Source organism: Vicia villosa, linkage group LG1, assembly GCF_029867415.1.
Source record: "Vicia villosa cultivar HV-30 ecotype Madison, WI linkage group LG1, Vvil1.0, whole genome shotgun sequence".
Taxonomy (NCBI): Eukaryota; Viridiplantae; Streptophyta; class Magnoliopsida; order Fabales; family Fabaceae; genus Vicia; species Vicia villosa.
Genome location: NC_081180.1, coordinates 77,899,432 through 77,925,976, shown reverse-complemented (window position 1 = coordinate 77,925,976; position 26,545 = coordinate 77,899,432). Strand labels below are relative to the sequence as shown.

General features: G+C 35.1%; 1 protein-coding gene and 1 pseudogene across 1 annotated transcript; both read right to left on the bottom strand.

Annotated features, from left to right (window-relative positions):
- LOC131646609 (uncharacterized) overlaps positions 1-20,494 on the bottom strand; it is a 50,714-nt pseudogene extending 30,220 nt beyond the window's left edge.
- A 330-nt stretch (positions 20,495-20,824) lies between these two features.
- On the bottom strand, positions 20,825-21,277 carry LOC131646597 (uncharacterized). The gene has a single exon (XM_058916601.1). The coding sequence runs from the start codon at positions 21,275-21,277 to the stop codon at positions 20,825-20,827; it is 453 nt and encodes a 150-aa protein (XP_058772584.1).
- Between the last annotated feature and the right edge of the window lie 5,268 nt (positions 21,278-26,545).

Here is a 26,545-nt window from a genome sequence, read left to right as displayed (position 1 = left end):
CAGCATAGTCTGCTCAAAAGCATACTGTATGAGGTTGCGGTATCGTTTTCGTCATCCTCCCTCAAAAGGCTTACAGCTTAGCAGGAGTTGAATAAACACAAAACATATGCAAAGTAAATACGCAATTTAAAATGAGTGATAGCGAAATAATGTATTCAAGACAAACATATGCAACGCACTGATGATAATTATTTAAAACAGATAATGTCTATCATGATTCGAATGTTTAAACAAACAGAATAAAATTTGCGCATGAAAGTAAATCTAATGATTAAAAGTTCATCCACTTAGACATTAATCAGTCTTGTCGTGACTAGGCATAGGAGCGGTGATCACCACAGGAGTTCTCGGATGGTTGAATTCAATTTCTCCAGCGTCGATCATGTCTTGAATCTTGTTCTTCAACGGCCAACAATTCTCTGTGTCATGTCCAGGACTATTAGAATGATAAGCACACCTCGCATTGGGCTTATAACTAGGAGCAGAGGTGTTAGGATTCTTAGGAGGATCCCTCAGGGTGATCAAATTTGCCTTTAGCAGATGTTGTAAAGCTTGAGCTAGCGACATATTGATCTTTGTGAATTGACGTCTAGGTGCATCTGACTTGTGTCTTTGTTGTGGAACTGGTGTAGAGATTAGAATTGTCCCCACAGATTGGTTGGGTTCATTGCGACCTTTCCGATTGTACCCAGTATTGGCCATATGAGGTTTCTCAGGTGAATTGAAGTCAATGATCTTGCAATCAATGAGGTCTTGGATCATGTGCTTCAACGGTCCACAATCCTCTGTATCATGACCAGGACTGTTTGAATGATAAGCACATCTTGCATGGTACTTGTACCCAGGAGCGGGATTAGCAGGAAGTGAATATGGAGGCAATAGAGTTATCAAGTTCTGATTGAGCAGTTGTTGCAGAGCTTGAGACAGCGGCATATGTAATGGAGTAAATGACCGCTTAGGCTTGGATCTCTGATTATCTTGACCACCTTGATACTTATATTGATTCTTCTCCTTCTCGATCAGAAGTGCCTTCAATTCTTCTTGCCCCTTGGCCAAGTGAAAGATTACTTTTTGGAACTGGTTATTCTGAGCCTGAAGATTTTTGACAGATTGTTCGAGATCCATCTTTCTTACTGAAATAAACAGCATAAAGATGAGGCATTTGTCTTTATGAAACCTGTGATGCGATGTTTATGAATGATATGATTATGCATATGCAATGTTTTCAAGGACCTCGAAATTTAAATTTGCTTAAACAAGAAAGAAAGAACAGATTTATTAATAATAATAATAGTAATTAAATTGTAACTGAATTATAGTTTTTTGCCATTTTTAGGCTTACAAAAGAAAAGAACTGGAAATAATAATAGTAATAAACTGGAATTCCTTCAAGTCTCCCACGGACGCTTCCTCTTTGATCCAATGAAGTTGTTGATACTTTGCTCCGCCTGAAGTAGTCTTGTGAGTTCCAACACTTGTTTCTCTTTGGCACGGAATTGAGCCTCAAAAGTATCCCTTTCTTCTTTCAATTGAACCCATGACTTTTGTAGTTCTTCTAGATCAGTGGGCATGTCTGGATGGAGAACAACCAAAGGAACCTTTTCTTCATATTCAGGTTCAACAATCACAGGTCTAACATAAGGATATGGCATGACAAAACGTTGAGCGCGAGTGCGTACCCATCTAAGATAAGGTTCCGAGGGAAGGGAGTTCTTTTGCCCCCAACTTTTGCTATCCACCCTGTACACCTTGTTCCAAGCGCGTATGAACTCTTGGCGTTGATTACGAACATCTTCTTCATAGTTGAAAACAACCCCTTCAATGAGCAAGTGATGAGGACCATCCCTTCGAGCATAACCAAATTGTCGTAGGGCTAATGAAGGATTGTAGGTGATTCCTCCTCTAATGCCAAGGAGAGGCACATTAGGGAATTTCCCACAATGATCGATGATAGTGACGTACTCTTGAGACATAACATGCCAACGGATATCTGAGTGAGAGAGTGACATGATTCTTCGGGACCATTGCATCTTTTGATCATTTCTGACTACTGAACGTGGAAGGTGCGAAATAAACCACCTAGCTAGCAAGGGTGTGCAACACATAAGAGTCCCTCGCTTTTTCATGGTACGAGAGTGGAGAGAATGTAGAATATCTCCAAGTAGTGTAGGTACGGGATTGTGAGTCAGAAAAATCTTGATTGCATGCACATCAATGAATTGATCAGGATTAGGAAACAAAACCAAACTATATATCAATAAAGCCAAAACGTCTTCAAAAGCATGGTAACTCATGGCTTTCAGAAATTGTCGAGCTTTCCCAAATAAGAATTTGGCCGAGAGACCTTCGACCCCATTCTTAGTGTCCCAGTTAGAAGCAATGTCTGATCTCTTTAGGTGTAGCGCAGCAGCAATAGTCTCAAGTTTTGGAGTGCTCTCCAAACCAGTAAAGGGTAAATGTTCAGAGATAGTTATACCAAGTAAATCCGAGAACTCCTCCAAGGTAGGTACCAACTGATAATCTGGAAAAGTGAAACAATGGTGCTCGGGATCGAAGAATTGGCATAAGACTCTCATCATATCTTCTTCAAATTGGGAGGTGACCAGTCGGAGTAGATAACCATGTCTTTCAGCAAACTTAGAATCTCCAGGAACTTCTAAGGCAAGCTCTTTAAGCTCGGAAGGTATCCCCACGAAATTGAGTCGTACATAATCCCTAGTAGCAAAAGCCATGTCCTACAAAACAGTACAAATATAAATTTCTTGGTCCTTGAAATTGTTAGTGGATATGATATGCCATGATGTCATGATGTCATGATGTCATGATGCCAAGTAGATAACAAACACAAACAAGTCACACAATTGCCTTAAGGGTAGGCTTGCATGAAGTTCATAGGTATATACCCTTCTTCCTTTCGTTTAGTTGGTTCAACCTGTCCTAAAAAGTAACCAGGTTCTATGGTGCTCATATCCCTGATCTTTCTCGTGGGCATTGTCTCAACATAGCACTCAATCGGCCAGCCAAAAGCATCCCTTGAGTCCAATCTCAATGAGTGTAGCATCGAGTATCAACCGGCTCCAGTCAGGAATCCGAAGCCAGCCATCTCGCTACTTCTTATAAGCCAAAGTCAAGTTCAACTAAGGTTCTAAAGGCGAATTAGTGCTCATGACACCACGCGGTAGCCAAATGTCTCCTCGATCAAATTCAAGGGCCATCAGGACAAACCAAAGCGTCGCACTAACGGTGGCCACCAGTTCAACCATAACGATACATGTCGTACAGCTTCCCTGGTCTCATGCCACATACTTAAGGTACACTAGATCCGGGTGTAGGACCTTTCACACAGCAGAATTCCCAAAACAGCCTTGAAAATTAAAACAAGCAAAACAAACAATAGAAAACAATTAAAGTGAATCCTAAACTTTTAAGGTAACCCCTCTTTTATCGAATTTTTTCCCCAGCAGAGTCGCCAGTTCTGTAATACGGTGAACTGACTTTTTATCGATCGGAATGTCGCGGTAAGCAAGAGTCGCCACCGACTTTTATTTTATCCAAACAATATTCGGAAAGTCAAAAAGAAACAGAAAAAAACCTTTTAAGAAATCTAAGTTCGGGGGGTAATTTATGCAAAGGGAAGGTGTAAGGCACCCTTTGCATCCATGGTTTTCCATGGGCTCTTAATTGCTTTGCTTGCTCGTTTGTTTAGAAAATGTAGATGAAAGAGATAGGGACTTTAGCTCGTAAATGAGCGTACCCCTTTTGAAAAATTATGAGAAAGAATATAATGAAAGTTTGAGCATTGCAAGGCAATTAGGGGCAATTACCTTAAACTCAGATGATAGGTCTCTTTTTAGCTTTCAGAATGAAAGGGTCTATCCTTGCCATAAGAGGGCAGGAAGCCTTTCGTTTGGAGGTTGAAGGGTCATCGAAGCATCCTTTGCCATAAGACTGTCCCATGCCATAGAAGGGCAGGTAGTCTAAGGCAAGGATCAGAATAAGCCATTTTTCCGTTAGGCAACCAGAAGATACCTCAGCCATTTTCCGTAGGCAACATCTGAGGGTCGAGGTCATAATTGTGTATCGAAGGCAGCATCATTTAGGGTCGTATGTGTAGGATCAAGCGCTTACCACTGCGCTAAAAGCAATTGTTGTTAGTGAGGGCGCAACTTTATTTCCTTATAGTATGAGCCCTCAGGGGCTGCACCTAAAGCGAGGTTTGTAAGCTCTCTCTAGGTGCCATGGGTTGGGATGTTAAGCCCATTCGAATCCCTAAGGGTGACGCTGGATTTATTTATCCAACAATCTCCCCCCCAGTGTCAGCCGGGGGGATTCGAACCCATGACCATGCTCTGATACCACTTGTAGGATCAAGCGCTTACCACTGCGCTAAAAGCAATTGTTGTTAGTGAGGGCGCAACTTTATTTCCTTATAGTATGAGCCCTCAGGGGCTGCACCTAAAGCGAGGTTTGTAAGCTCTCTCTAGGTGCCATGGGTTGGGATGTTAAGCCCATTCGAATCCCTAAGGGTGACGCTGGATTTATTTATCCAACAGTATGACCTTTTAACTATCGAGGCAGCATGGCTGAGGTATCCTCATATTCGAGGGACACGGCTTATTCTGCAAAAATACAAAGGCAACAGGCAACAAGGCAACAAGGCAATAGAGAGGTTACCCAAAAGCGTGCGTGTGTGCACCAATCACGTGATTATATTCAATTATATTGTCTTGTAAATTAGCGATTCTAAATTCAATTCATGGTTGTCACTCCCTATTTTACTAACCACGCAAATATAACAAAATATGGGGGCGGGAAATTGTAACCAGCGGATCCCTTAATCAGGGTTTGACATAAGTAATAATAAAACAGGAAAACAAGGTTTAGGGTTACCAAACTTGTAGCTTTGGCGATCGACAAACCCTGAAAAGGAAAAAGACAAGACAGAAAACATATAGTGAGTGCATTATCAAATTCGAGGGCAAACCTCATTAACTACAAAAGAAAATAGGATAATAAATTAAAAATAGAATAGGGAGAAGGTACTTAGCTTGGCATTTGCCTGACAGGGTTGAGGGCAAAGGTTTGCCAGAAGCATCGACTCTGACCATTAGGAATGAGCAAAGAAACAAATAAGGCGTGAGTGTATTATCAGATTCGAGGGCAAAGGGATTAACCCTAAGAATAAAGAATAAATAAATATAAAAATAATAGTTAAAAAAGTGAGGGTACTTAGCTCTGATTTGATCTGATATGGTTGATAGGGTGCCTTTAAGGTTAACCCTTCGTATTTTGGATCAGGCGCGTAGTCGGGATTAATCATATTGCTAGCCCTGAAAAGGCACAAAAGAAGAAGATTTTTAGTGCAGGGTAAACCCTAATTAGGATTCAAATTTACTATAATGACAAATTGATTTAATTAATTATTGGTCTTGCGACCTAATTAATTAAATCGAAATAGGGAAATTAAATCGAGTGTAAAAAATAATTTTATGGAATTTTTGGAATTTAAATAAAATAATTATGATTTTTTCTTTAAAGATTTTAAAGGTAAATTAAAATAGAATAGATTAAATAATATATAAAAAAATATATAAATATTAATATGAATAAATAAAATAATTATTATTATTGTATGAAAAATTTGATGAAAAATAATATATTAGGTTTTATTAATACAAAAGAAAAAATAAATAATTAAAACATATATATTATTAAAAATAAAATAAAAAAAGACTTATGTAATTAAATATAAAAAAAATTGCAAAACTTAGCTTGCGATTAGGTGTGGCTCACGTTGAGGGTGTATGATGGTCCTACAATCTACAGGCGTTAGATATTAGAAGTTCATGATCCAGCGGCTGGTGCATTGAAGCGCATGGTATTCCTTGAAGATGGAAGCACACGCAATCTGCAGAAGAAATATTTGAAAAAAACATTGCAAGGGCCAGGGATCGAACCCTGGACCCTTGGGTGAACGGCCAAGAATGCATACCAACTGAAGCAAGTGCGCTTCGTGTCAACAAATAATCCAGATAATAAATATACAAACAATTCACGTACTTACCTGGAAAATGCGCGCGGGAGTTTTGAATCAGCCAACCCCACGAGGACACGACTTCACCACTAACCTCTGGCCGTCGTATTAGGGGACTTTTACCCACGGTTCAAAACCTCCATCACCATAGGTCCTGAGCACCATAGAACCTCATACGTGCGGCAAAAATAAAATGTAAATCCATGGACAGATTCGTCTCACCTTCACGACCACGAAGGTACCTGCAATCAAGACCAATTCGCCCCCAATCCAAGAACCCTAATTCGGCATCTCTAACCCTAGCTATGGCATATATCGATACGAATGCGCAAACAATATATAAACTATACAGAAACGTTAAGCACAACATAACAAACATTATGATGCAATCAAAACATGCGTATGAGCCATGGATTAGAGTAATCGAGCCAATTTTCAGATGAACAAACCGTGAGTCATTACCTTGTATTCTTGGGATTCTGAGACTCGATTTTGATTGCAAAAGTTTCCTTAGAGGTCCAGGTGTAGTTTGCAATCAACAAGATCGCTTGAATCGGTCTGCAATTGAGAATTGAAGCTTTGATTTTTCTTGAATTTGAAGACTCGGATTAGGGCTCTTGGACTGCAAAAATTCCTCCCCTAATGATCTGTTCCACTTGTGTATATATAGAGGGACGTATTAGGGTTGATAATTGAATCAAATCTCCTTTAATCTTTGATTTGCATATTGGGAAAATTTGATTGGAAATAAGTTATGAAACTTTCTAAAATAGGCCAATATTGATTCAATCTTGTCCAATTTTATTCATGCACGAAATTAGATTGATTTTGGAATATATTTGATGATTAAAATAGATCCAAATCACATCTTTGATAAAATATTTGATTTTCTAGTAATTTATTTGATTTTAATCATTTTTAAATGAATTAAAAATTCATAATAAATCAAATAAGTCATAGAATTTCGTGGGAAAGAGTTTTTGGGCCTTTGGATACTTGGGGATCAAGATTGAACCAAAATAAATTGGGCTTATTTTGTAAAGAATCCAAGTTCTTTCCCATTTTTCCTTCAAAATAACCTAACTTTGACAAGGCCTATCTCCCTCAATTTTTGAGGTATGGAAGTGTTCTAAGACATTTTGGAAACCTTAGAGAGTCCTCTAACCAATGTCTTTGGTTCCATATCAAAATTATTTTCCATTCTCATTTTATACCCTTTTGAAAAAAGTGTCTTCTTGTTGACTTTTGAAAAGGTCCTATAATGTATGAAGCCATATCTCTCAAACCATCGACCTATGGGCTCTGATTCTTGGACCATTGGATAGAGGAATTAATTCCCTTCAAAATGAGCTTTGGTGGGAATTTTTCTGATGAAGTATGAATATTTGGTGAATTTTCAAAGTTTGGTTGACTTTTTTAGTTCATGCCCAAAATAGTAACTTTTGACTTTTGACTTTTCTGATGTTTCCTTGCATCATTATGATCAACCCTTGATCACATAATGATTTTAGGATTATGGGGATGTTGCTGACCTTATGGAACCACTTTGAGCCCTTGATTCAGTGATTTTTCTTTTGAATGAACCAAACCCTAATTCAGAGCCTTTGTATAGGAGAGTGTGTTTTGGAGCTTTGTCTTTTGTTCTGATTTTATGTGTGAAAAATAACATGGGCAAATTTTGGGGTATGACAGACATGCCCCTTAGTTGAGTACGGGTTGGCGCAAGATCAGCATTGTATTGGTATTGTTTGTAGAAAGCAGCAGCTAATTCTTCCCAAGTATGAACCTTGGTATTTTCCAGCTGGTAGTACCACTCGAGTTGTGTACCCGACAGACTTTCTTGGAAGAAGTGAATCCACAATTTGTTATCTGTTGTATGAGGTTGTCTCTTCCTCACATAGGATCTCAGATGTAGTTTCGGGCAAGAAACTCCATCATATTTTGCAAAGACAGGAACTTTGAATTTTGGAGGGATAACAACATCCGAGATGAGCCCCAGATCATTGAAATCTAAGCCAGGTACTTTTTGTATCTCCATAGCTTTCATACGGTCTTCCAGCTTTTGGTATTTGTCATCATCCGGTTCGTCCCCAGAATGATCATCTTCTTCATTTGAAGAGAGAGAGGGTTTAGCAGAACCCTGGTTGCTTTGATTGTCTTCTTGTTCACCATCACCGACTGTTTCAGGGATCGGTGGCTTTTTGAACTTTTTGACTGGGATTTTGATCTTCCTTTTCAGGTGACTCACGCCTACAGATCCTTTGGGCTTCTTTTTCTTCTTGATTATCAGGGCTTTCAGTTCTTGTTGCCCCTTTGCCAGTTCCAGAATTGCCACTTGAACTTGGGCATTCTGTGCTTCGAGATTCTTGATGCTTGTCTCAGATTCCATCTCTTCTGACTGAAATAAACAGCGAGGAGATGAGAAATCCGTCATGAGAACCTGTTACGCAATGTGTATGACTGGATGCAATGTATATGTATGAAATGTATATGCAATGTATATGAATGCAATGTATGCAATGCATGAAATGAAATGTGCGTGCAATGTTTCAAGGATCTTAGAGTTTAGATTTGTTAAAGAAGAAACAAACGTTAGTTAATCAATTCATTCTTTTTTTTCTTTGCCTCATTTGGGCTTACAAGACAAAAATAAAATAAATGATCCTTCAGGTCTCCCTTGGACGCTTTCTCTTTGCCCCCAGAAATGTGTTGATCTGCCGTTCTTCTTGAAGCTGTCCGGTGAGCTCCAATATCCTTCTCTCATAGTCCTGACAGTGTGCTTTGAAGGTGTCTCTTTCCTCTTTGAGTTGAACCCAAGATTTTTGCAACCCTTCTAGGTCAGTTGGCATATCCGGGTGCAGAATAACTTGAGGTTCGTATCCTTCGACCTCTGGTTCAATAGTCACAGGTAGAATAGCGGGATATGGCATAATGATTTTCTGAGCATGAGTGCGGACCCATCTGAGGTAAGGTTCCATAGGGATAGAATTCCATTGCCCCAAAGTTTTACTTTCTATTCTATAGACACTGTCCCATGCATGTATGAACCTTCGTCGGTGTCTATGAGAATCATTCTCGTAATCAAACACAATGCCACGGATAATCATGTCATGAGGACCGTTGCTCCTTGCATATCCGAATTGGCGTAGAGCTAAAGAGGGATTGTAAGTGATGCCTCCTTTGATGCCAAGGAGTGGCACATTAGGGTACTCTCCACAATGATCAATGATAGTAATGTCTCTTTGAAAGAAGTTGTTCCACCGGATATCTGAATGAGACAAAGACATAATCCTGCGAGACCATTGCATTCTTTGTTCATTTCTCAACACTGATCGGGGAAGATGAAATGTAAACCACCTAGCCAGTAGCGGTATACAGCACATGAGAGTTCCTCGTTTCTTCATGGTACGAGTGTGTAGAGAATGTAGAATGTCTCCCAGCAATGTTGGTACCGGGTTACGAATTAGGAAAAGGTTGATGATGTGTACACTTATGAACTGGTCGGGATTAGGGAATAAAACCAACCCATAGATCAAAAGTGCCATAACTTCCTCAAAAGCTGGATAACTTTTGTTTTCTAGCAGTAGTCGAGCTTTTTCCAATAAGAACTTGGCAAGCAAACCCTTAACTCCACTCTTTGTTTCCCAATTGGACTCGATTTCTGATTTTCGCAGATGTAAAGCAGCAGCAATGACTTCAGGTTTTGGAATCCTTTCTAAACCAGTGAAAGGTAATTGATTTCGAACAGGCAATCCAATTAGTTCAGAGAATTCTTCCAAAGTAGGTACCAACTGGTAATCAGGAAAGGTAAAGCAATGATGTTCAGGGTCAAAGAACTGGAACAGGACCCGTATCATGTCTTCTTCAAATTTTGAGGTAACCAAATGGAGTAGGTAACCATGCCTTTCGGTGAATTGGACATTCCTGGGGAATTCTGACACTAAGTCTTTTAGTTCAGATGGTACCGTTGAGATGTTGATTCGGATGTAATCTCGAGTGGCGGGAGCCATTACCTGCAAAAACAAAGGTAAACTCTTTGATCCTTGAAGTGTTTTGTGAGAAAATGATATGCTTATGATGCAAACATGTGGCACACAAAAACAAATCAAACAATAGCCTTAGGTTTAAAGGCTTGCATGGAGCTGATAGGTGATACCCTCCCCACTGAAGTTGAGTTGGTTAAAACCTGTCCTAGAATAGTATTCGGGTTCTATGATCCTTGGAGGTAACATCTCAATACGGCGCTCGAACGGCCGATCAAAATATTCCTCGAGGATAACTAACTTCGATCAATTTCAAAGCTAGCCACTTAATAGGCCACAAGTCAAGTTCAACTAAAAAGGTTCTAAGACAAATTAGTGTTTAATGACATTTCGGAAGCCTAATATACTCCTTGATCGTTTTCAAGGGACATCAGTATAAACCAAAGTATCGCACTAACGATGACTACCAGATCAACCGTATCGGTACATGCCGTACAGTTTCCTTGGTCTATTGTCATATACTTAAGGTAACTCGAGATTCGGGTTAGAATCTTTCACACAAGCAAAATACCCAAACAAACCTTTGAAAAATAGAGTGTGGACCTCCGTTTTTTATCCCGGGCCATACCTCTGTTCTGTAGAGATACGTGAACTGACTCTTTTTTATCGCTTAATGCTTTCGCATTTTTGAAAATTCACAGAGTCGCCACCGACCTTTTATTTTATCCAATTAAGGAAAGGTTTATAAAAGAAACAGAAAAAGACCTTTAAGAAATTCTGGGTAAGGGGGTAGGTTATACAAAGGGAAGGTGTTAGCACCCTTTATATCCATGGTTATCCATGGGCTCTTAAGTTTGCTTAGCTCACTTGTTTTTCGATCACTTTTCAATTGCTTTAGAATGCTCATATGTGGTTTCAAATACTTTTGTAAATTGAATTTTGTAATGATCCGTGTGTGGATGTATACAAAATGCTTGTTTATCTTTCGAAAGATGTTTTGAAAAGAACGTTAACTTTGTAATAATCCGTGTTTGGATGTATACAAAGTATTGTCTTTTTTGAAAGTTTTGTTTTGAAAAACAACAGTGTATGAGAATTTTGTTTGTTTTGATTTGAGCAAGCAAACTAGGAGGTCTACCCTGAGTTGTAAGGTCTTTATCCTATTTCCTTTAAAAATCTATCCTTTCACCGGATATAAACAAAAGATTCGATTTTGTACTCGAAACAGTGGAATTTTGACTTTGATTTTGAAAAGAATGAGAAGGGATTACCTTAAAAGGTGCAAGTGTGATTTGTGTTTGAATTCAGATATTTTATCTTTTGAAGTTAGTGATCTAACGGTTCAATTTTATCTTTGACATACACGCAGTTTATATGTGCGGGAAATTAAAATGCGGAAATGTAAAGTGCGGAAAGTAAATCTACGCTATTACATCGATTGTGCAGGAAATGTAAACTAGCCTATTTACATGAATTTGACATCCTATACATTTATCTAGGAATTTAAATTGCAAGAAAAATAGAAGGCATGTTTTTGGATTTTTTTATGATTGATTTTAATTATAATTAATGCATGATTAATTAAATTAAAATGAAGAAAAAAGATGAAAATAGATTTAAACCTAGAAATTAAGTTTAAAATATGTACAAAATATTTGTCAATTAATTTTAAAACAAAACTAATTTTTTTGGAATTTTTGGAATTGATTTGAAATTGATTTAAGTTAATTAAAACATAATTATGCAAATAATTATACAAATAATTAAAACTTAAAGAGAAAATTATTCAAAATATGTAAAAAATTAGTTTATAATATATAAACAATATTTTATATAAAGAACAATTTTTTTATGATTTTTTGATTGGTTAGAATAATTAAAAAGCAAATATATAAATATATACTAATTAATTATGCAAAATATTGAAATTATGAAGAAAAATAAAATATTTTTATTTCAGAAAATAATATATTATTTTAGAAGTCTAAAAATATTTTTTGTGTATTTTTTGGATTTTTAAAACTATTTTTAATTAATTTAACAAAGAAATTAAAATAAAAATAGAAAATAAAAGGATACTGATCAGGTGTGGAAATTAAATAAGGTCCATGGGATAGGTCCTCATTCTGATGCGTTGGATGGATAATAAATGAAATCAGATGGCTCAGATTGTGAGGGTCCACCAATTATGACGCGCCTGCAAACACTGAAACCAAGGGTTAAGTTTAAAAAAAACGCGCGCTTGCTATCCAATGAGGTGAGGACACCTCATCATCTTCAACCTCTCGCCAGGACTTTTAATAGCGCTTTCTTATCAAAAGCGCTGTAATAGATGAAGCTTAAACCTGGAAAATAACGAATAGGGGTTAGACATAAAAGATATTTGGCGCGACCTATCCATTCAACTCGTCTGATCCATACGAACTCAATGGTACCACTTAGAACCTTTAATTTTGCCTATTTCAGAAAGCCCTAAATTTTAGGTTATGAACCCTAAAATGGTAACTTCGTGTGTAAGCGTCTAAAACTTAATTAAAGTTCCAGAAATGATCTACACACCACACCAAGTCCAAATATATGTCTACATCGTGCTAGATATGCTTGTGTTATGAGATACAAGTCAGTTTTAGTTTGGACAAATCGTGACCTGTGTAGCTTGATTCAGTGATGTTTAAGACTTGCAATTGATTGGAATAGTTTCAGTGAAGCTCAGAGATGATGTTTGAATGCTTAGTTTGTATTGAAATTGACTGAAATTAAAAATTCGAATTTGAATTTTCTTTGAAATTTTTTCAAGTGGTTACAAGTGTATTATGAGTAAGGCTTTGTTTCTGAACTTGTCTCTCTTGTTACTGAAGTAAGGTAGCCTATATATAAGCATTGAGTGCTTAGAATTGAAGCTAAGAAGCACCTAGTTGCCTTTGTGGAATTCTTGAATTTTTATATTAAAAAGCTTTGAATTATTGACCAAGTCTTCTTGTCTTCAATGCACTTGCCTTGCTCTTCAATTCTCTGCAGAAAGATGAAGATTCCTTGGGTGAGTCATGCTTAGAAATTAAGCCATCCATTATCCTTCCATTTTTACTTTTTATTTAATCTTAAAATAAGATAAAATCAAGCAAAAAATGAATAAAAATGGTGTGGGCCTTGTCTTGGTCGTGGGAGGCCCATAACATCATGGAAATGATGTTTGAACCATGAAAACTTGGCCCCATTTGGAAAAAATACATTTTTGAGCAATGTTGATTTCATGCATTTTCCCAAAATTTAGCCAACTTCAACAAGGTGTAAATCCCTCAATTTTTGTCATATGAAGGAGATCTTGCACTTTTTGGAAACCTCAAAGAGTCCTCTAACCAATGCCTTTGGTCTCATGTCAAAATGATTTTTGAAGCTCCTTGTGTGTCCTTTTGAAAAAAGTGTCTTTTTGTTGACTTTGAAAATGACCTGTAATGTCTTTGATCATATTTTTCAAATGGTGAATCCAATGACCATGGGATCAATGGCATTTGAAAGATAATTGAATTTCCTTCAAAATAAGCTTTGGTTTGAATTTTTTGGATGAAGGATGAGAGAGTTATGATCAGTCAAAGTTGAGTTGACTTTTCAGGCAAAAACCCTAATTTTGAATCTTAGGGTTTTGTTGATTTTTGATCTTTCCTTGATGAATTATGATCATCCAATGATCAAATGATGAATCCTTTGACAAAATATGGACTTTGACAAAAAAATTCATTTTTGACTGTCTGTTGACTTTTTGGGTCAAACGGGTCGTCTGTTGACTGTTTGAGCTGCTGACGGTGCGTCTGAGTGAATTGAAGTTTGAAAATTTGTATGATGGTACTTTGAGATATATGGATGTGCATGAAATCCATTTGAGCTCTCAAAAACTTGTTTCTCCTGTAAAAACAAGAAAACCCTAGTCAGGGACTGTTTGTGTAGGAGACAGTTAAGCGTACCTGATTTTTGTGCAGTGTTGAGTCTCTGCTAATCGCGTGATATTCAGAAGACTTCTAGAACAAAAATCTTGGAATTTTGAATTGTGAAAGATTGATTTGATTGATGGTACAAAACACTGAGAATTGTACTGCCAGCAGTTTGGCTGTCAACTGACTGTTCAGATATTGACGTAGCAGTTAGAGTGAAAAATCAACAGTCAAAGTTAATTTTCTTTTTTGTTGTTTTTGCTTTTGTTTTATGTGAGAAATGAAAGTTTATTTACATGACTTGTTAAAAAAACACAGACATATTAAATAACTAATATTTACTGTACGCGGGCAAAATTACCGATAATAACCCTGAAAATCATTTAATGCACAGAAAAATGCATATTTGACTGGCAGAAAACACATAAAATATTATCTGAGTAATTAAGCAATATTATGACAGATAGTACAACATTTAATACTGACAGTACAAATATTACATACTATATTGAACAGTACGACGAATAAACGGTACATTTAAGAAATAAGAAATACGACAAATTTTAAGAATGACGATTGATAACCCATGCTACAAATAGTAACATGTAGATGATTGGGAGCATAAGCATCCCAGGTCCACAGTGTTCCGGGCTATGTAGACAGAAGAAAGACATGATCACCGTAGCAATGGTGATGACCATAAGAAAACACGTTTCCCACCGCTTTGCCATTTTGTCGGGGAAGAAGAAAGGATGGATTATGAAGTAGAAATTTGAGAGATGAATTAGAATTTGATGTGAGATTTTATGAAAGAAAATGAGAGGTATTTATAGAATGGAAAGAAGGATAGAGACGTTGGGGAATGATGTGATTCCGTACAAAAGGAAAATTTGAGTGGAAGTAAGATTTGAAAGAAAGTGTATGATAGTGTTGGGAAAAAGAGAGATGTAGAGAATAAAGTTAGGATTTGATTTTTGAAAAAGAGATTTGAAAAGATTTTTGAAAATAATGGAATATAGTACAAAAATTAGTGGGAAACAAAAGATAATAATAATCTACTTGTTACCAGTACAGTCTGAGTTTCCTGATTCTGCGCCTGCAAAAAGATTTAACTCTGTACCAATTGTGTCAGTACTATTTATCTGTAAATAAATAAATAGCATGTGTGAAGTAATAAACAGTATTTGGCGTTTGCGTAAGAATAAATTCAACTGCAAGCCAAATTATTGTATAAGAAAAATTCTAAAAACTAAGTATTTCATATGTCAGGATATTTGTTGAAATAAAAATCCATGATTATATGAGACTCTTAATTTTCAGATTGGAGTTTTCTTGAAAAAAGATGCGGGCAAATTTTGGGGTATAACATAGAGCAATCAAGTCAATCAATTGAAAACATCGAAGTGATCTATTCTCTTAAGGTAACCCCTTTTGAAAACATTTTGTTTTTGAAAGTATCTCCCCAGCAGAGTCGCCAGTTCTGTGGACCTCCGTTTTTTTCGGGCCATACCTCTGGGCGTGAGAGATACGTGAACTGACTCTTTTTTATCGCTTATGCTTTCGCATTTTTTTGAAAATTCACAGAGTCCCCACCGACCTTTTATTTTATCCAATTAAGGAAAGGTTTATAAAAGAAACAGAAAAAAGACCTTTAAGAAATTCTGGGTAAGGGGGTAGGTTATACAAAGGGAAGGTGTTAGCACCCTTTGTATCCATGGTTATCCATGGGCTCTTAAGTTTGCTTAGCTCACTTGTTTTTCGATTACTTTTCAATTGCTTTAGAACGCTCATATGTGGTTTCAAATACCTTAGTAAATTGAATTTGTAATGATCCTTGTGCGGATGTATACAAAAATGTTTGTTTATCTTTCGAAAGATGTTTTGAAAAGAACGTTAACTTTGTAATGATCCGTGTTTGGATGTATACAAAGTATTGTCTTTTTGGAAAGTTTTGTTTTGAAAAACAACAGTGTATGAGAATTTTGTTTGTTTTGATTTGAGCAAGCAAACTAGGAGGTCTACCCTGAGTTGTAAGGTCTTTATCCTTATTTCCTTTAAAAATCTATCCTTTCACCGGATACAAACAAAAGGTTCGATTTTGTACTCGAAACAGTAGAATTTTGACTTTGATTTTGAAAAGAATGAGAAGGGATTACCTTAAAAGGTGCAAGTGTGATTTGTGTTTGAATTCAGATATTTTATCTTTTGGAGTTAGTGATCTAACGGTTCAATTTTATCTTTGACATACACGCAGTTTATATTTGCTGGAAATTAAAATGCGGAAATGTAAAGTGCGGAAAGTAAATCTACGCTATTACATCGATTGTGCAGGAAATGTAAACTAGCCTATTTACATGAATTTGACATCCTATACATTTATCTAGGAATTTTAAATTGCAGGAAAAATAAAAGGCATATTTTTGGATTTTTTATGATTGATTTTAATTATAATTAATGCATGATTAATTAAATTAAAATGAAGAAAAAAAGATGAAAATATATTTAAACCTAGAAATTAAGTTTAAAATATGTACAAAATATTTGTCAATTAATTTTAAAACAAAACTAATTTTTTTGGAATTTTTGAAATTGATTTGAAATTGATTAAGCTAATTAATACATAATTATACAAATAATTAAAACTCAAAGAGAAAATTATTCAAAATATGTACAAAATTAGTTTATAATATATAAACAATATTTTATATAAAGAACAATTTTTTTTATGATTTTTGATTGGTTAGAATAATTAAAAAGCAAATATATAAATATATACTAATTAATTATGCAAAATATTGAAATTTTGAAGAAAAATAAAATATTTTTATTTCAGAAAATAATATATTATTTTAGAAGTCTAAAAATATTTTTTGTGTATTTTTTGGATTTTTAAAACTATTTTTAATTAATTTTTGCAAAGAAATTAAAATAAAATAGAAAATAAAAGGATACTGATCAGATGTGGAAATTCATGAGGGAACATGGTAAGGATGAGTGTTCTGGAACGTTGGATGAGCTGGCAAGTGGATCAGAAGGTGATTAAAGTGGGGGACCATCGCACGTGGTACACCTGCAAAACACTGAATCCAAGATCAGTTTAAAAAACACGCGCGCGCCCTCCAGCCAATCAGAGGACGCCACGCATCATCTTCTTCCTCAGGATGGGTCTTTTACACCTTTCAATTGCAGGTGGTGTAAAAACTCCAACCTTTTACACCTGTTGAAAATAACGAATGCAAGCAAACATTAATATAAATTTGGCGCGATGCCATGGTTCAATTCGTCTTGTTCATGCGAGTTTGAAGGTACTACTTAGAGTTCATAATTTTGCATGGATCGTAAAACCCCAAATTTAAAGGTTCGAACCCTAAAATGGTGATCCTTCGTATAGGCGTCCAAACTTCAATTAAGTTTCCAGAAACGATTAGGACCTCAAACCAAACACAAATATATGTCTACATCTTGCTAAACATGCATGGATTATGAGATATAAGTTAGTTTTAGTTTGAACAAACCGTGGCCTATGTAGCTCAATTTATGAGGTTTCAGGACTTGGAAATGATTGAGATATGTTCAGTAATGCTTGAGGAAGGTGTTTAAGTGTTTAGTTTATATTGAAAATGTATTAAACTAAAAATTCGAATTTGAAATTTCTTTGAAAAGTTTAAGTGGTTACAAGCATGGTACAAGCATAAGAATGGCTCTGATTTCTGTCTCTTTTGATTGTGAAGTGTTATAGCCTTTATATAGACTATGTTGTGCTTAGAATTGAAGCCAAGAAGCATCTAGTTGCCTTTGTGGAATTCTTGATTTTTTTATATTAAAAACCTTTGAATTATTGACCAAGTCTTCTTCTCTTCAATGCTCTTGCCTTGCTCTTCAATTCTCTGCAGAAAATCAGAGATTCCTTGGGTGAGTCATGCTTGGATTGTAAGCTACCCATTATCCATTCATTTTCCTTTTAATTTAATCTTAAAATAAGATAAAATTAAGAAAAAAATGGATAAAAAAAGGTGTGGGCCTTGTCTTGGTCGTGGGAGGCCCATAATATTATGGAAATGATGTTTGAACCATGAAAACTTGGCCCCATTTGGAAAAAATACATTTTTGAGCAATGTTGATTTCATGCATTTTCCCAAAATTTAGCCAACTTCAACAAGGTGTAAATCCCTCAATTTTTGTCATATGAAGGAGATCTTGCACTTTTTGGAAACCTCAAAGAGTCCTATAACCAATGCCTTTGGTCTCATGTCAAAATGATTTTTGATGCTCCTTGTGTGTCCTTTTGAAAAAAGTGTCTTTTTGTTGAATTTGAAAATGACCTGTAATGTCTTTGGTCATATTTTTCAAATGGTGAATGCAATGACCATGGGATCAATTGCATTTGAAAGATAATTGAATTTCCTTCAAAATGAGCTTTGGTTTGAATTTTTTGGATGAAGGATGAGAGAGTTATGACCAGTCAAAGTTGAGTTGACTTTTCAGGCAAAAACCCTAATTTTGAATCTTAGGGTTTTGTTGATTTTTGATCTTTCCTTGATGAATTATGATCATCCAATGATCAAATGATGAATCCTTTGACAAAATATGGACTTTGACAAAAAAATTCATTTTTGACTGTCTGTTGACTTTTTTGGTCAAACGGGTCGTCTGTTGACTGTTTGAGCTGCTGACGGTGCGTCTGAGTGAATTGAAGTTTGAAAATTTGTATGATGGTACTTTGAGATATATGGATGTGCATGAAATCCATTTGAGGTCTCAAAAGCTTGTTTCTCCTGTAAAAACAAGAAAACCCTAGTCAGGGACTGTTTGTGTAGGAGACAGTTAAGCGTACCTGATTTTTGTGCAGTGTTGAGTCTCTGCTAATCGCGTGATATTCAGAAGACTTCTAGAACAAAAAATCTTGGAATTTTCAATTGTGAAAGATTGATTTGATTGATGGTACAAAACACTGAGAATTGTACTGCCAGCAGTTTGGCTGTCAACTGACTGTTCAGGTATTGACGTAGCAGTTAGAGTGAAAAATCAACAGTCAAAGTTAATTTTCTTTTGTTGTTTTTGTTTTATGTGAAAAATGAAAGTTTATTTACATGACTTGTTAAAAAAACAGACATAATAAATAACTAATATTTACTGTACGCGAGCAAAATTACCGATAATAACCCTGAAAATCATTTAATGCACAGAAAAATGAATATTTGACTGGCAGAAAACACACAAAATATTATCTGAGTAATTAAGCAATATTATGACAAATAGTACAACATTTAATACTGACAGTACAAATATTACATACTATATTGAACAGTACGACGAATAAACGGTACATTTAAGAAATAAGAAATACGGCAAATTTTAAGAATGACGATTGATAACCCATGCTACAAATAGTAACATGTAGATGATTGGGAGCATAAGCATCCCAGGTCCACAGTGTTCCGGGCTATGTAGACAGAAGAAAGACATGATCACCGTAGCAATGGTGATGACCATAAGAAAACACGTTTCCCACCGCTTTGCCATTTTGTCGGGGAAGAAGAAAGGATGGATTATGAAGTAGAAATTTGAGAGATGAATTAGAATTTGATGTGAGATTTTTAAGAGAAAATGAGAGGTATTTATAGAATGGAAAGAAGGATAGAGACGTTGGGGAATGATGTGATTCCGTACAAAAGGAAAATTTGAGTGGAAGTAAGATTTGAAAGAAAGTGTATGATAGTGTTGGGAAAAAGAGAGATGTAGAGAATAAAGTTAGGATTTGATTTTTTGGAAAAGAGATTTGAAAAGATTTTTGAAAATAATGGAATATAATACAAAAATTAGTGGGAAACAAAAGATAATAATAATAATACTTATTACCAGTACAGTCTGAGTTTCCTGATTCGGCGCCTGCAAAAAGATTTAACTCTGTACCAATTGTGTCAGTACTATTTATCTGTAAATAAATAAATAGCATGTGTGAAGTAATAAACAGTATTTGGCGTTTGCGTAAGAATAAATTCAACTGCAAGCCAAATTACTGTATAAGAAAAATTCTAAAAACTAAGTATTTCATATGTCAGGATATTTGTTGAAATAAAAATCCATGATTATATGAGACTCTTAATTTCCAGATTGGAGTTTTCTTGAAAAAAGATGCGGGCAAATTTTGGGGTATAACAAGACCCATACGCCAACATACGAATAGCAGATGTACATTTCTGCAATGGTGAAAGACCCATTTTACCAGTTGCATCGATCCTCATTTGGAAATATTCATCATGATTTCCAAGGGCATCTACAATTCGAAGAAATACATGCCTAAGCATTTTGAACCTTCTTCGGAATTGAACATCTGTGTATACTGGATTTTCTGAGAAGTAGTCATTGAATAATCGATTGTGCCCTTCTTCACGACCTCGATCTACCGTTGTCCTTTTCTTTGGCTGAGAGGAACTTCCAGTTTGACGTTCATTCTGAAGTTGTTGTTCTTCATCACTGTCGTCCATAAATTCTTCTTCAATCAAGTCCCAAAATTCCTGATCGTAATTATCTGAATTGTCTGAATCCATTTTAGTGAGTAAAGAATTAATGAGAGAAAATTGAGAGAAGAATAAGATGAGAATGAGAAAACAATGACATAAGTGGTAGTATATATAATGGTTTGAATAACGGCTAGTTTGAATAACAGTTAGTTTGAATAACGACTACTTTGAATAACGGCTATATTTATTATAATTTAAAGTGGTACTAATGACCATTTTACATTGATGTTGATAAATTAAAGTGGTACTAATGACCATATTACATAGATGTTGATAAATTAAGGTGGTACTAATGACCATTTTACATAGGTGTTGATAAATTAAAGTGGTACTAATGACCATTTTACATAAGTGATACTAACTACATTCCATATTTTTTTTCATCTTATTACAATATTTATCATGAATATCTCGTTGACTATCGCTCATAGTAGAAGTGTCTTTCATCATGATTTGAATTACCTTGACTTCTATCTCGTCCTCCTTACATTGCCCTAGTCTTTCCATTTCCGTTGTTCTTTTAATCCTTTCATCTTGCTTAGCATTTGGAATTTCATTTGCCTTACCCTTTCTTTTTGCTGCTTTTTGTCCCATTGGACGCTCCATTGGTGATGAAGAGTTAAACTCATAACTTGAAGGTGTGTCTGGGTTCTCCGATGATGGCCCACTAGCAAAAGTCTTTGTTATTTTTGAAGAACTTCCAATCGATTCTCCCATCCATTTAGGTTCATCTTTTAACAGTCGCCATGCGTACTTAAGATTGAATGTTGTACCTTGATCCTGAGCAAAAAAAGCATGTGCAGTGGCCATGATATCGTTCTCTGATGTCCCACTTTTCTTTCCATTAACAGCTTGTTTGTAACACCCAACAAATTTTTGAACCAAGCCATTTATTCGATGCCATCGACATTTTAACTGTCCCCCTGACTTTTCCCGCGATTGTCCACGATACTCGTTATAATTGGCAGCGACTCTTACCCAAAAACTCTCAGCCTTTTGGTCAACTCCCACAATTGGATCCTTTGAAACATTGAGCCATGATTGGATAAGAAGTATATCCTCATCCCTTGTAAATTGCTCTCGAGATTTTTTTTTAACGACAACACTTTTTCTGTTTCACCACCAACTTGAGTAGAATATGGTGGAAGTTGACAAACGGACATCGGTTCATGACGAAAAAATTCCATACTATTAGAACTCATTTGAGGGCTAGGAAACATATTTGGATTGTTTGGTGACGGAAAAAAATGGAGGGATTTGTTGACACCGATGGAATTTGAGAATTTTGAGAATTAGGATTTTGAGAATTTTGAGAATTTTGAGAATTAGGATTTTGATAATTTTGCATGAAATTGAACATAGCTTGTTGATAATGAAAATGATTAGGATCCATTTGACCTAAGCAATTTTAAGTTGAAGTAAAAAGATGAAAATTTGGATAAAATTTTGAGAGAGAAACTTGAAATTTAAAAGAAAATGAAAGGGAATGAAAATTGGTGTTGGTATTTTTTCCTAAAACACTATATTTATAATTGAAAAATTAAGTTAAAAAAAAAATAAGAAACTAGTCGTTCAACAACGGCTACTTGAATTTTATAATATAAAACAAAAAATAAGAACGTTGTATGTCTTTTACCCGATGTCCAGCTGTAGCAATGGGTATGCCAAAAAGCAACTGCCAGTTGGAAAACACGTTGAGGAACTCGTGAGAAACTTAGCATTGGAGCTGGTCTAACATCATTAATCTAAATTTACTTTTTTAAAGAATAAATTGAGGTTTCCAATGAACCTCTTCTCTCGTACATCCATAATTCTATAACTCATAAATTTCTCTGCAATTGATATACCATTACCGTTGTGTTTTGTTTTATAAGCAAATTGCATTAAGACTAAAGTATAGGGTTAAATATACAAATTTCTGTAATATTAGCGAGATTTGATTCTAGTATCTAGTAAAGTTTTTTTTGTAAAATAAATCTCGTAATATTTCAGCTTACGTGGAATACTTAATTCTTTTATTTATTTTTTATATATATTGTATTTTTTAAACTTTTTTATATAAATTTTTTTTGTAATAATTCTTTTCTTATTTTTTTTAAATTAACTATTTTAATTGTTTACTTTTTTATTAAAAAAATTATATTTGGGCCTATACATATGGTAGATCCTTGAGTAGCCCATTTACTCAACCTGTTTTGAATTTGATTACCAATAAGTAAGTTTGGTTTATAAACTCTAATATGTTTTCACTACTAGCCGATGTGGGAGTTCTTAGCATTACAGCAACATACCACACACTTGCTTTGAGGGTGCTTCCAGCCTCATAATTTCTCTGCACATATCTTCAATCATGTCATGCATCCTGACACGATAATCATCAACTTTTACCAGACTCTTATCAATCAACTACATGATCATGAAAAATGGGGCTTGAGTTGGAACTAACAGCTACACTACATTCCAATATCATATTCATCAGTGCTGCACCACAACAACCAAAAGCTTTGCAGAGTCGACATTTCGCTTCGCTTAAGTATACTTGTTAGCTACGTACGTGCATTCTTCAGTAAATTAGAACAACTTGAGTGAGGTTAGATAACAATATGCATGTGGTACTTACAAGTAAAAGGTGGTCTTACTGCATATTATGGTCCTGTAAAAAAGTAGAAGAATACTTTGCTGGCATTGGAACCGTTGTTCCTGATTGTAATGGAAAACAAGCATTATGGCAAAGGGATAGTGAAACTAACCATATCAGACGCAAATCCTCTTATCTATGTTTGCATGCATTTTGTATAAGTTACATCTTGTTTCAATATGGTGTTTCAATATAGGCCTTGTTGCAGCTATGTGTCTTGTTGTTGCATTTACTCCACTTTCAATATTGATGCTAGAATGTATGATTCTCTTTCCAAGACTAAATGGAAGGAGACTAAATGAAACAATTACTTACTCAGTTGATTTAGGACTGTGTTAAAATGGCTCCTAAAAGGGGCCAAATATTAAGTATATCTTTGAACTTCAACTGAAAAATTAGATATATCCAAGATATTTTGTGTTTTCCAACAACAAAAACTTAACTTAATTCAAATAACTCAAGTAAGAAAAATTAAATTCAAAAAGTTGAAAAGTAATAAATGTTACTAATTTAAATTTCACCAAGAGTGATGTATACAAATGAACATAATAAAAATGAATCATAATTGGACTCTTACTACAATAACAACCAATTTACACCAAACACGAATTAAGAACCAACGATTATAATTTATATGCATGCTTTATGAGTTGAACTCAAACATTAGAAGTAATGTTTATTTTGAACGTGGTTTAGGGAATGTAGTGTTTGCAGCAGCAGCTCCTGGCGGCAGGGCTGACCCAAACAATTTGGAGGCCCTGTTCTAATAGTTAAAAATTAATTTTTTTAATTTAAATAATTGATAAAGCATCTCTTTCATTTTTTTTCTTTTCTTCCACTTTCGTTTCCTTCTGGACATGTAAAAACAGAGAGGAAAAAGCTAATCATAAAAGCAATTATATATGAACCTTTAAATTGTTTGCTATCCATAAAAAAAATACTGAATAAAAAAACTCAAAAAATGAAACTCATTATATTATTTTATAATATCATCACCTAGTTGTACTTAGGGATGTCAACGGGGCAGATATTGTTCGGAGGATGCTTTTCCACTCCCCGCCCTGCCCCTAAATTTAGTCCCCATCCCCATCCCCAATCCCCGCCACGGGGGAATATTTCCCTCCATCCCCATCCCCACAGATCCCCACGGAGATCGAATTTTAAGAAAATTTTTACACTTTTTGATCAAAACTATGACACTAGTATTTTGTTTTTTTCCGTATTTTTTAAAACGCATATATTTGCATATTTATTTTATTAAAAAAATCAAAATACATCTTGCATCAATAATAAATAAAAAAAGCAAAAGAACTTGATGTTGCTAATATTTTTTATGTAAAAATAAATAAATAGTAACATAACTTCTTGCTACCGTGCTTCCACTAATTTACTACCACAATACCGATGTCGTCCAACGCAAGTGGTTGATTATGTGTGACAAATCTATAACTTCTAATGACTCTTCATTTTCTAATACATTGTAAAATTATATAATTATATAATATATAAAATATATAAATTAACATATATCTTCGGAGTCGGAGAATCCACGGGGACGGAGGATACTTTCCCAATCCCCGCCCCAAAGTGTTATCGGGGGAACTTTTCCCTCCATCCCCATCCCCACGGGGAAAAAAATCGCCAACTTCGGATCTCCGCACAGATATTCCCCACAGGGATCCCCATTAACAGATGCAATTGACATCCCTAGTTGTACTCCAATGAAAGTGTAATATATCACAAAATATTAAAAGCATGAGTAACAAACATACATAAAATAAAAACAAGCGTAAGATTATAATTATTGTTGTTATTCACAATTCTTTTAAAGCAAATTGTAGGCCAATTTAAGACAAATTCAAAGCAGAAGACCAACAACTCCTTCTATCTATCTATCTATGTTTTCTCAACATTTCACACTATTAATTAAAAACAAAGTAATAGAAAAGGAATTAAAAATATATAGGTAAGTGATGGAATATTATATTGTGAGTCTTTATTCTCTTCAGTCATACAATGATTCAAATTTATAACATTTGCCTTCACACGATCATTAATGGCTTCATGTTTTAATACATCATCTTTAATCATTAGTGTAACTTTTTTTATGTTATCAATTTATCACAATCACTAAACGAAACTACAATTTAGCAAGCTGAATTTAGTATAAATGATCACAAATACATCCATATAACTTCTCTATAACCTTGATGATAGTTTGTGTAACTTTATTATATAGAATGCTTGAAATCAAACTATGAAAACTTTATTAGGTCTAAGAGGTGTCCCTTTAGATAAATTTACAAATACATGTCCAACTATGCTCAAAGTTATTCCTCTCTATCATACCATAGTATGATGCAGGAACTCTTGCACTTCCTAAACACTAAGTTCCTGCCATAAGAAAAGAGAGAATATATATATATATATATATATATATATATATATATATATATATATATATATATATATATATATATATATATATATATATATATATATATATATATATATATATATATATATATATGCACTTCTTTTTGCATTACTTATAAGAAAAAGTAAAGAAGCAGGAGAGGCAAAAGTGTTGAAGTTAGAGAGAGAGGCAATGAACATTCTTCTTAAAAGCTTTAAAGTTTGGAGTCCCACATTGAATATTTAGTAAATATTAAAAGAAAAGTAAGTTATAAATAAGACATCTCACAATCTAAGTGTTTCTAAAATACGTTTAACAATCTGTGGGGCCTCTACTATTAATTATGCCCTGCAAATTAATTCGAGTATGTTTTATTGATATTGTATTCCTTAGGTAGAAACTTCATAAGGGGCCCTTTAGATTTTGAGGCCCTGTGTTAAGGCTCTTGTTGCACTTGTGTAATACGGTGAACTGACTTTTTATAATCGAAAATGTCGCGGTTAAGCAAGAGTCGCCACCGACTTTTATTTTATCCAAACAAATTCAGAAAGGCTAAAAGAAACAGAAAAAAAAACCTTTTAAAGAAATCTAAGTTCGGGGGGTAATTTATGCAAAGGGAAGGTGTAAGGCACCCTTTGCATCCATGGTTTTCCATGGGCTCTTAATTGCTTTGCTTGCTCGTTTTCAGAAAATGTAGATGAAAGAGGAAAAAATGGACTTTAGCTCGTAAATGAGCGTAGCCAGTTTTTGAAGAATTTTGAGAAAGAATATAGAAAATAGAGCATGGCAAGGCAATTAGGGGCAATTACCTTAAACTCAGATGATAGGTCTCTTTTTAGCCTTTCAGAATGAAAGGGTCAGTCCTTGCCATAAGAGGGCGGGAAGCCTTTCGTTTGGAGGTAGAAGGGTCATCGAATTATCATTCGCTCAAAGACTGACCCATGCCATAGAGAGGCAGGTAGTCTAAGGGGAAGGATCAGAATAGCCCTTTCGTAGGCAACCAGAAGATACCTCAGCCTTTTCC

Coding starts and splice junctions, on each gene's coding strand:
- LOC131646597 (XM_058916601.1), bottom strand. CDS start 21,277: ATGGCCACTGCACATGCTTTTTTTGCTCAGGATCAAGGTACAACATTC.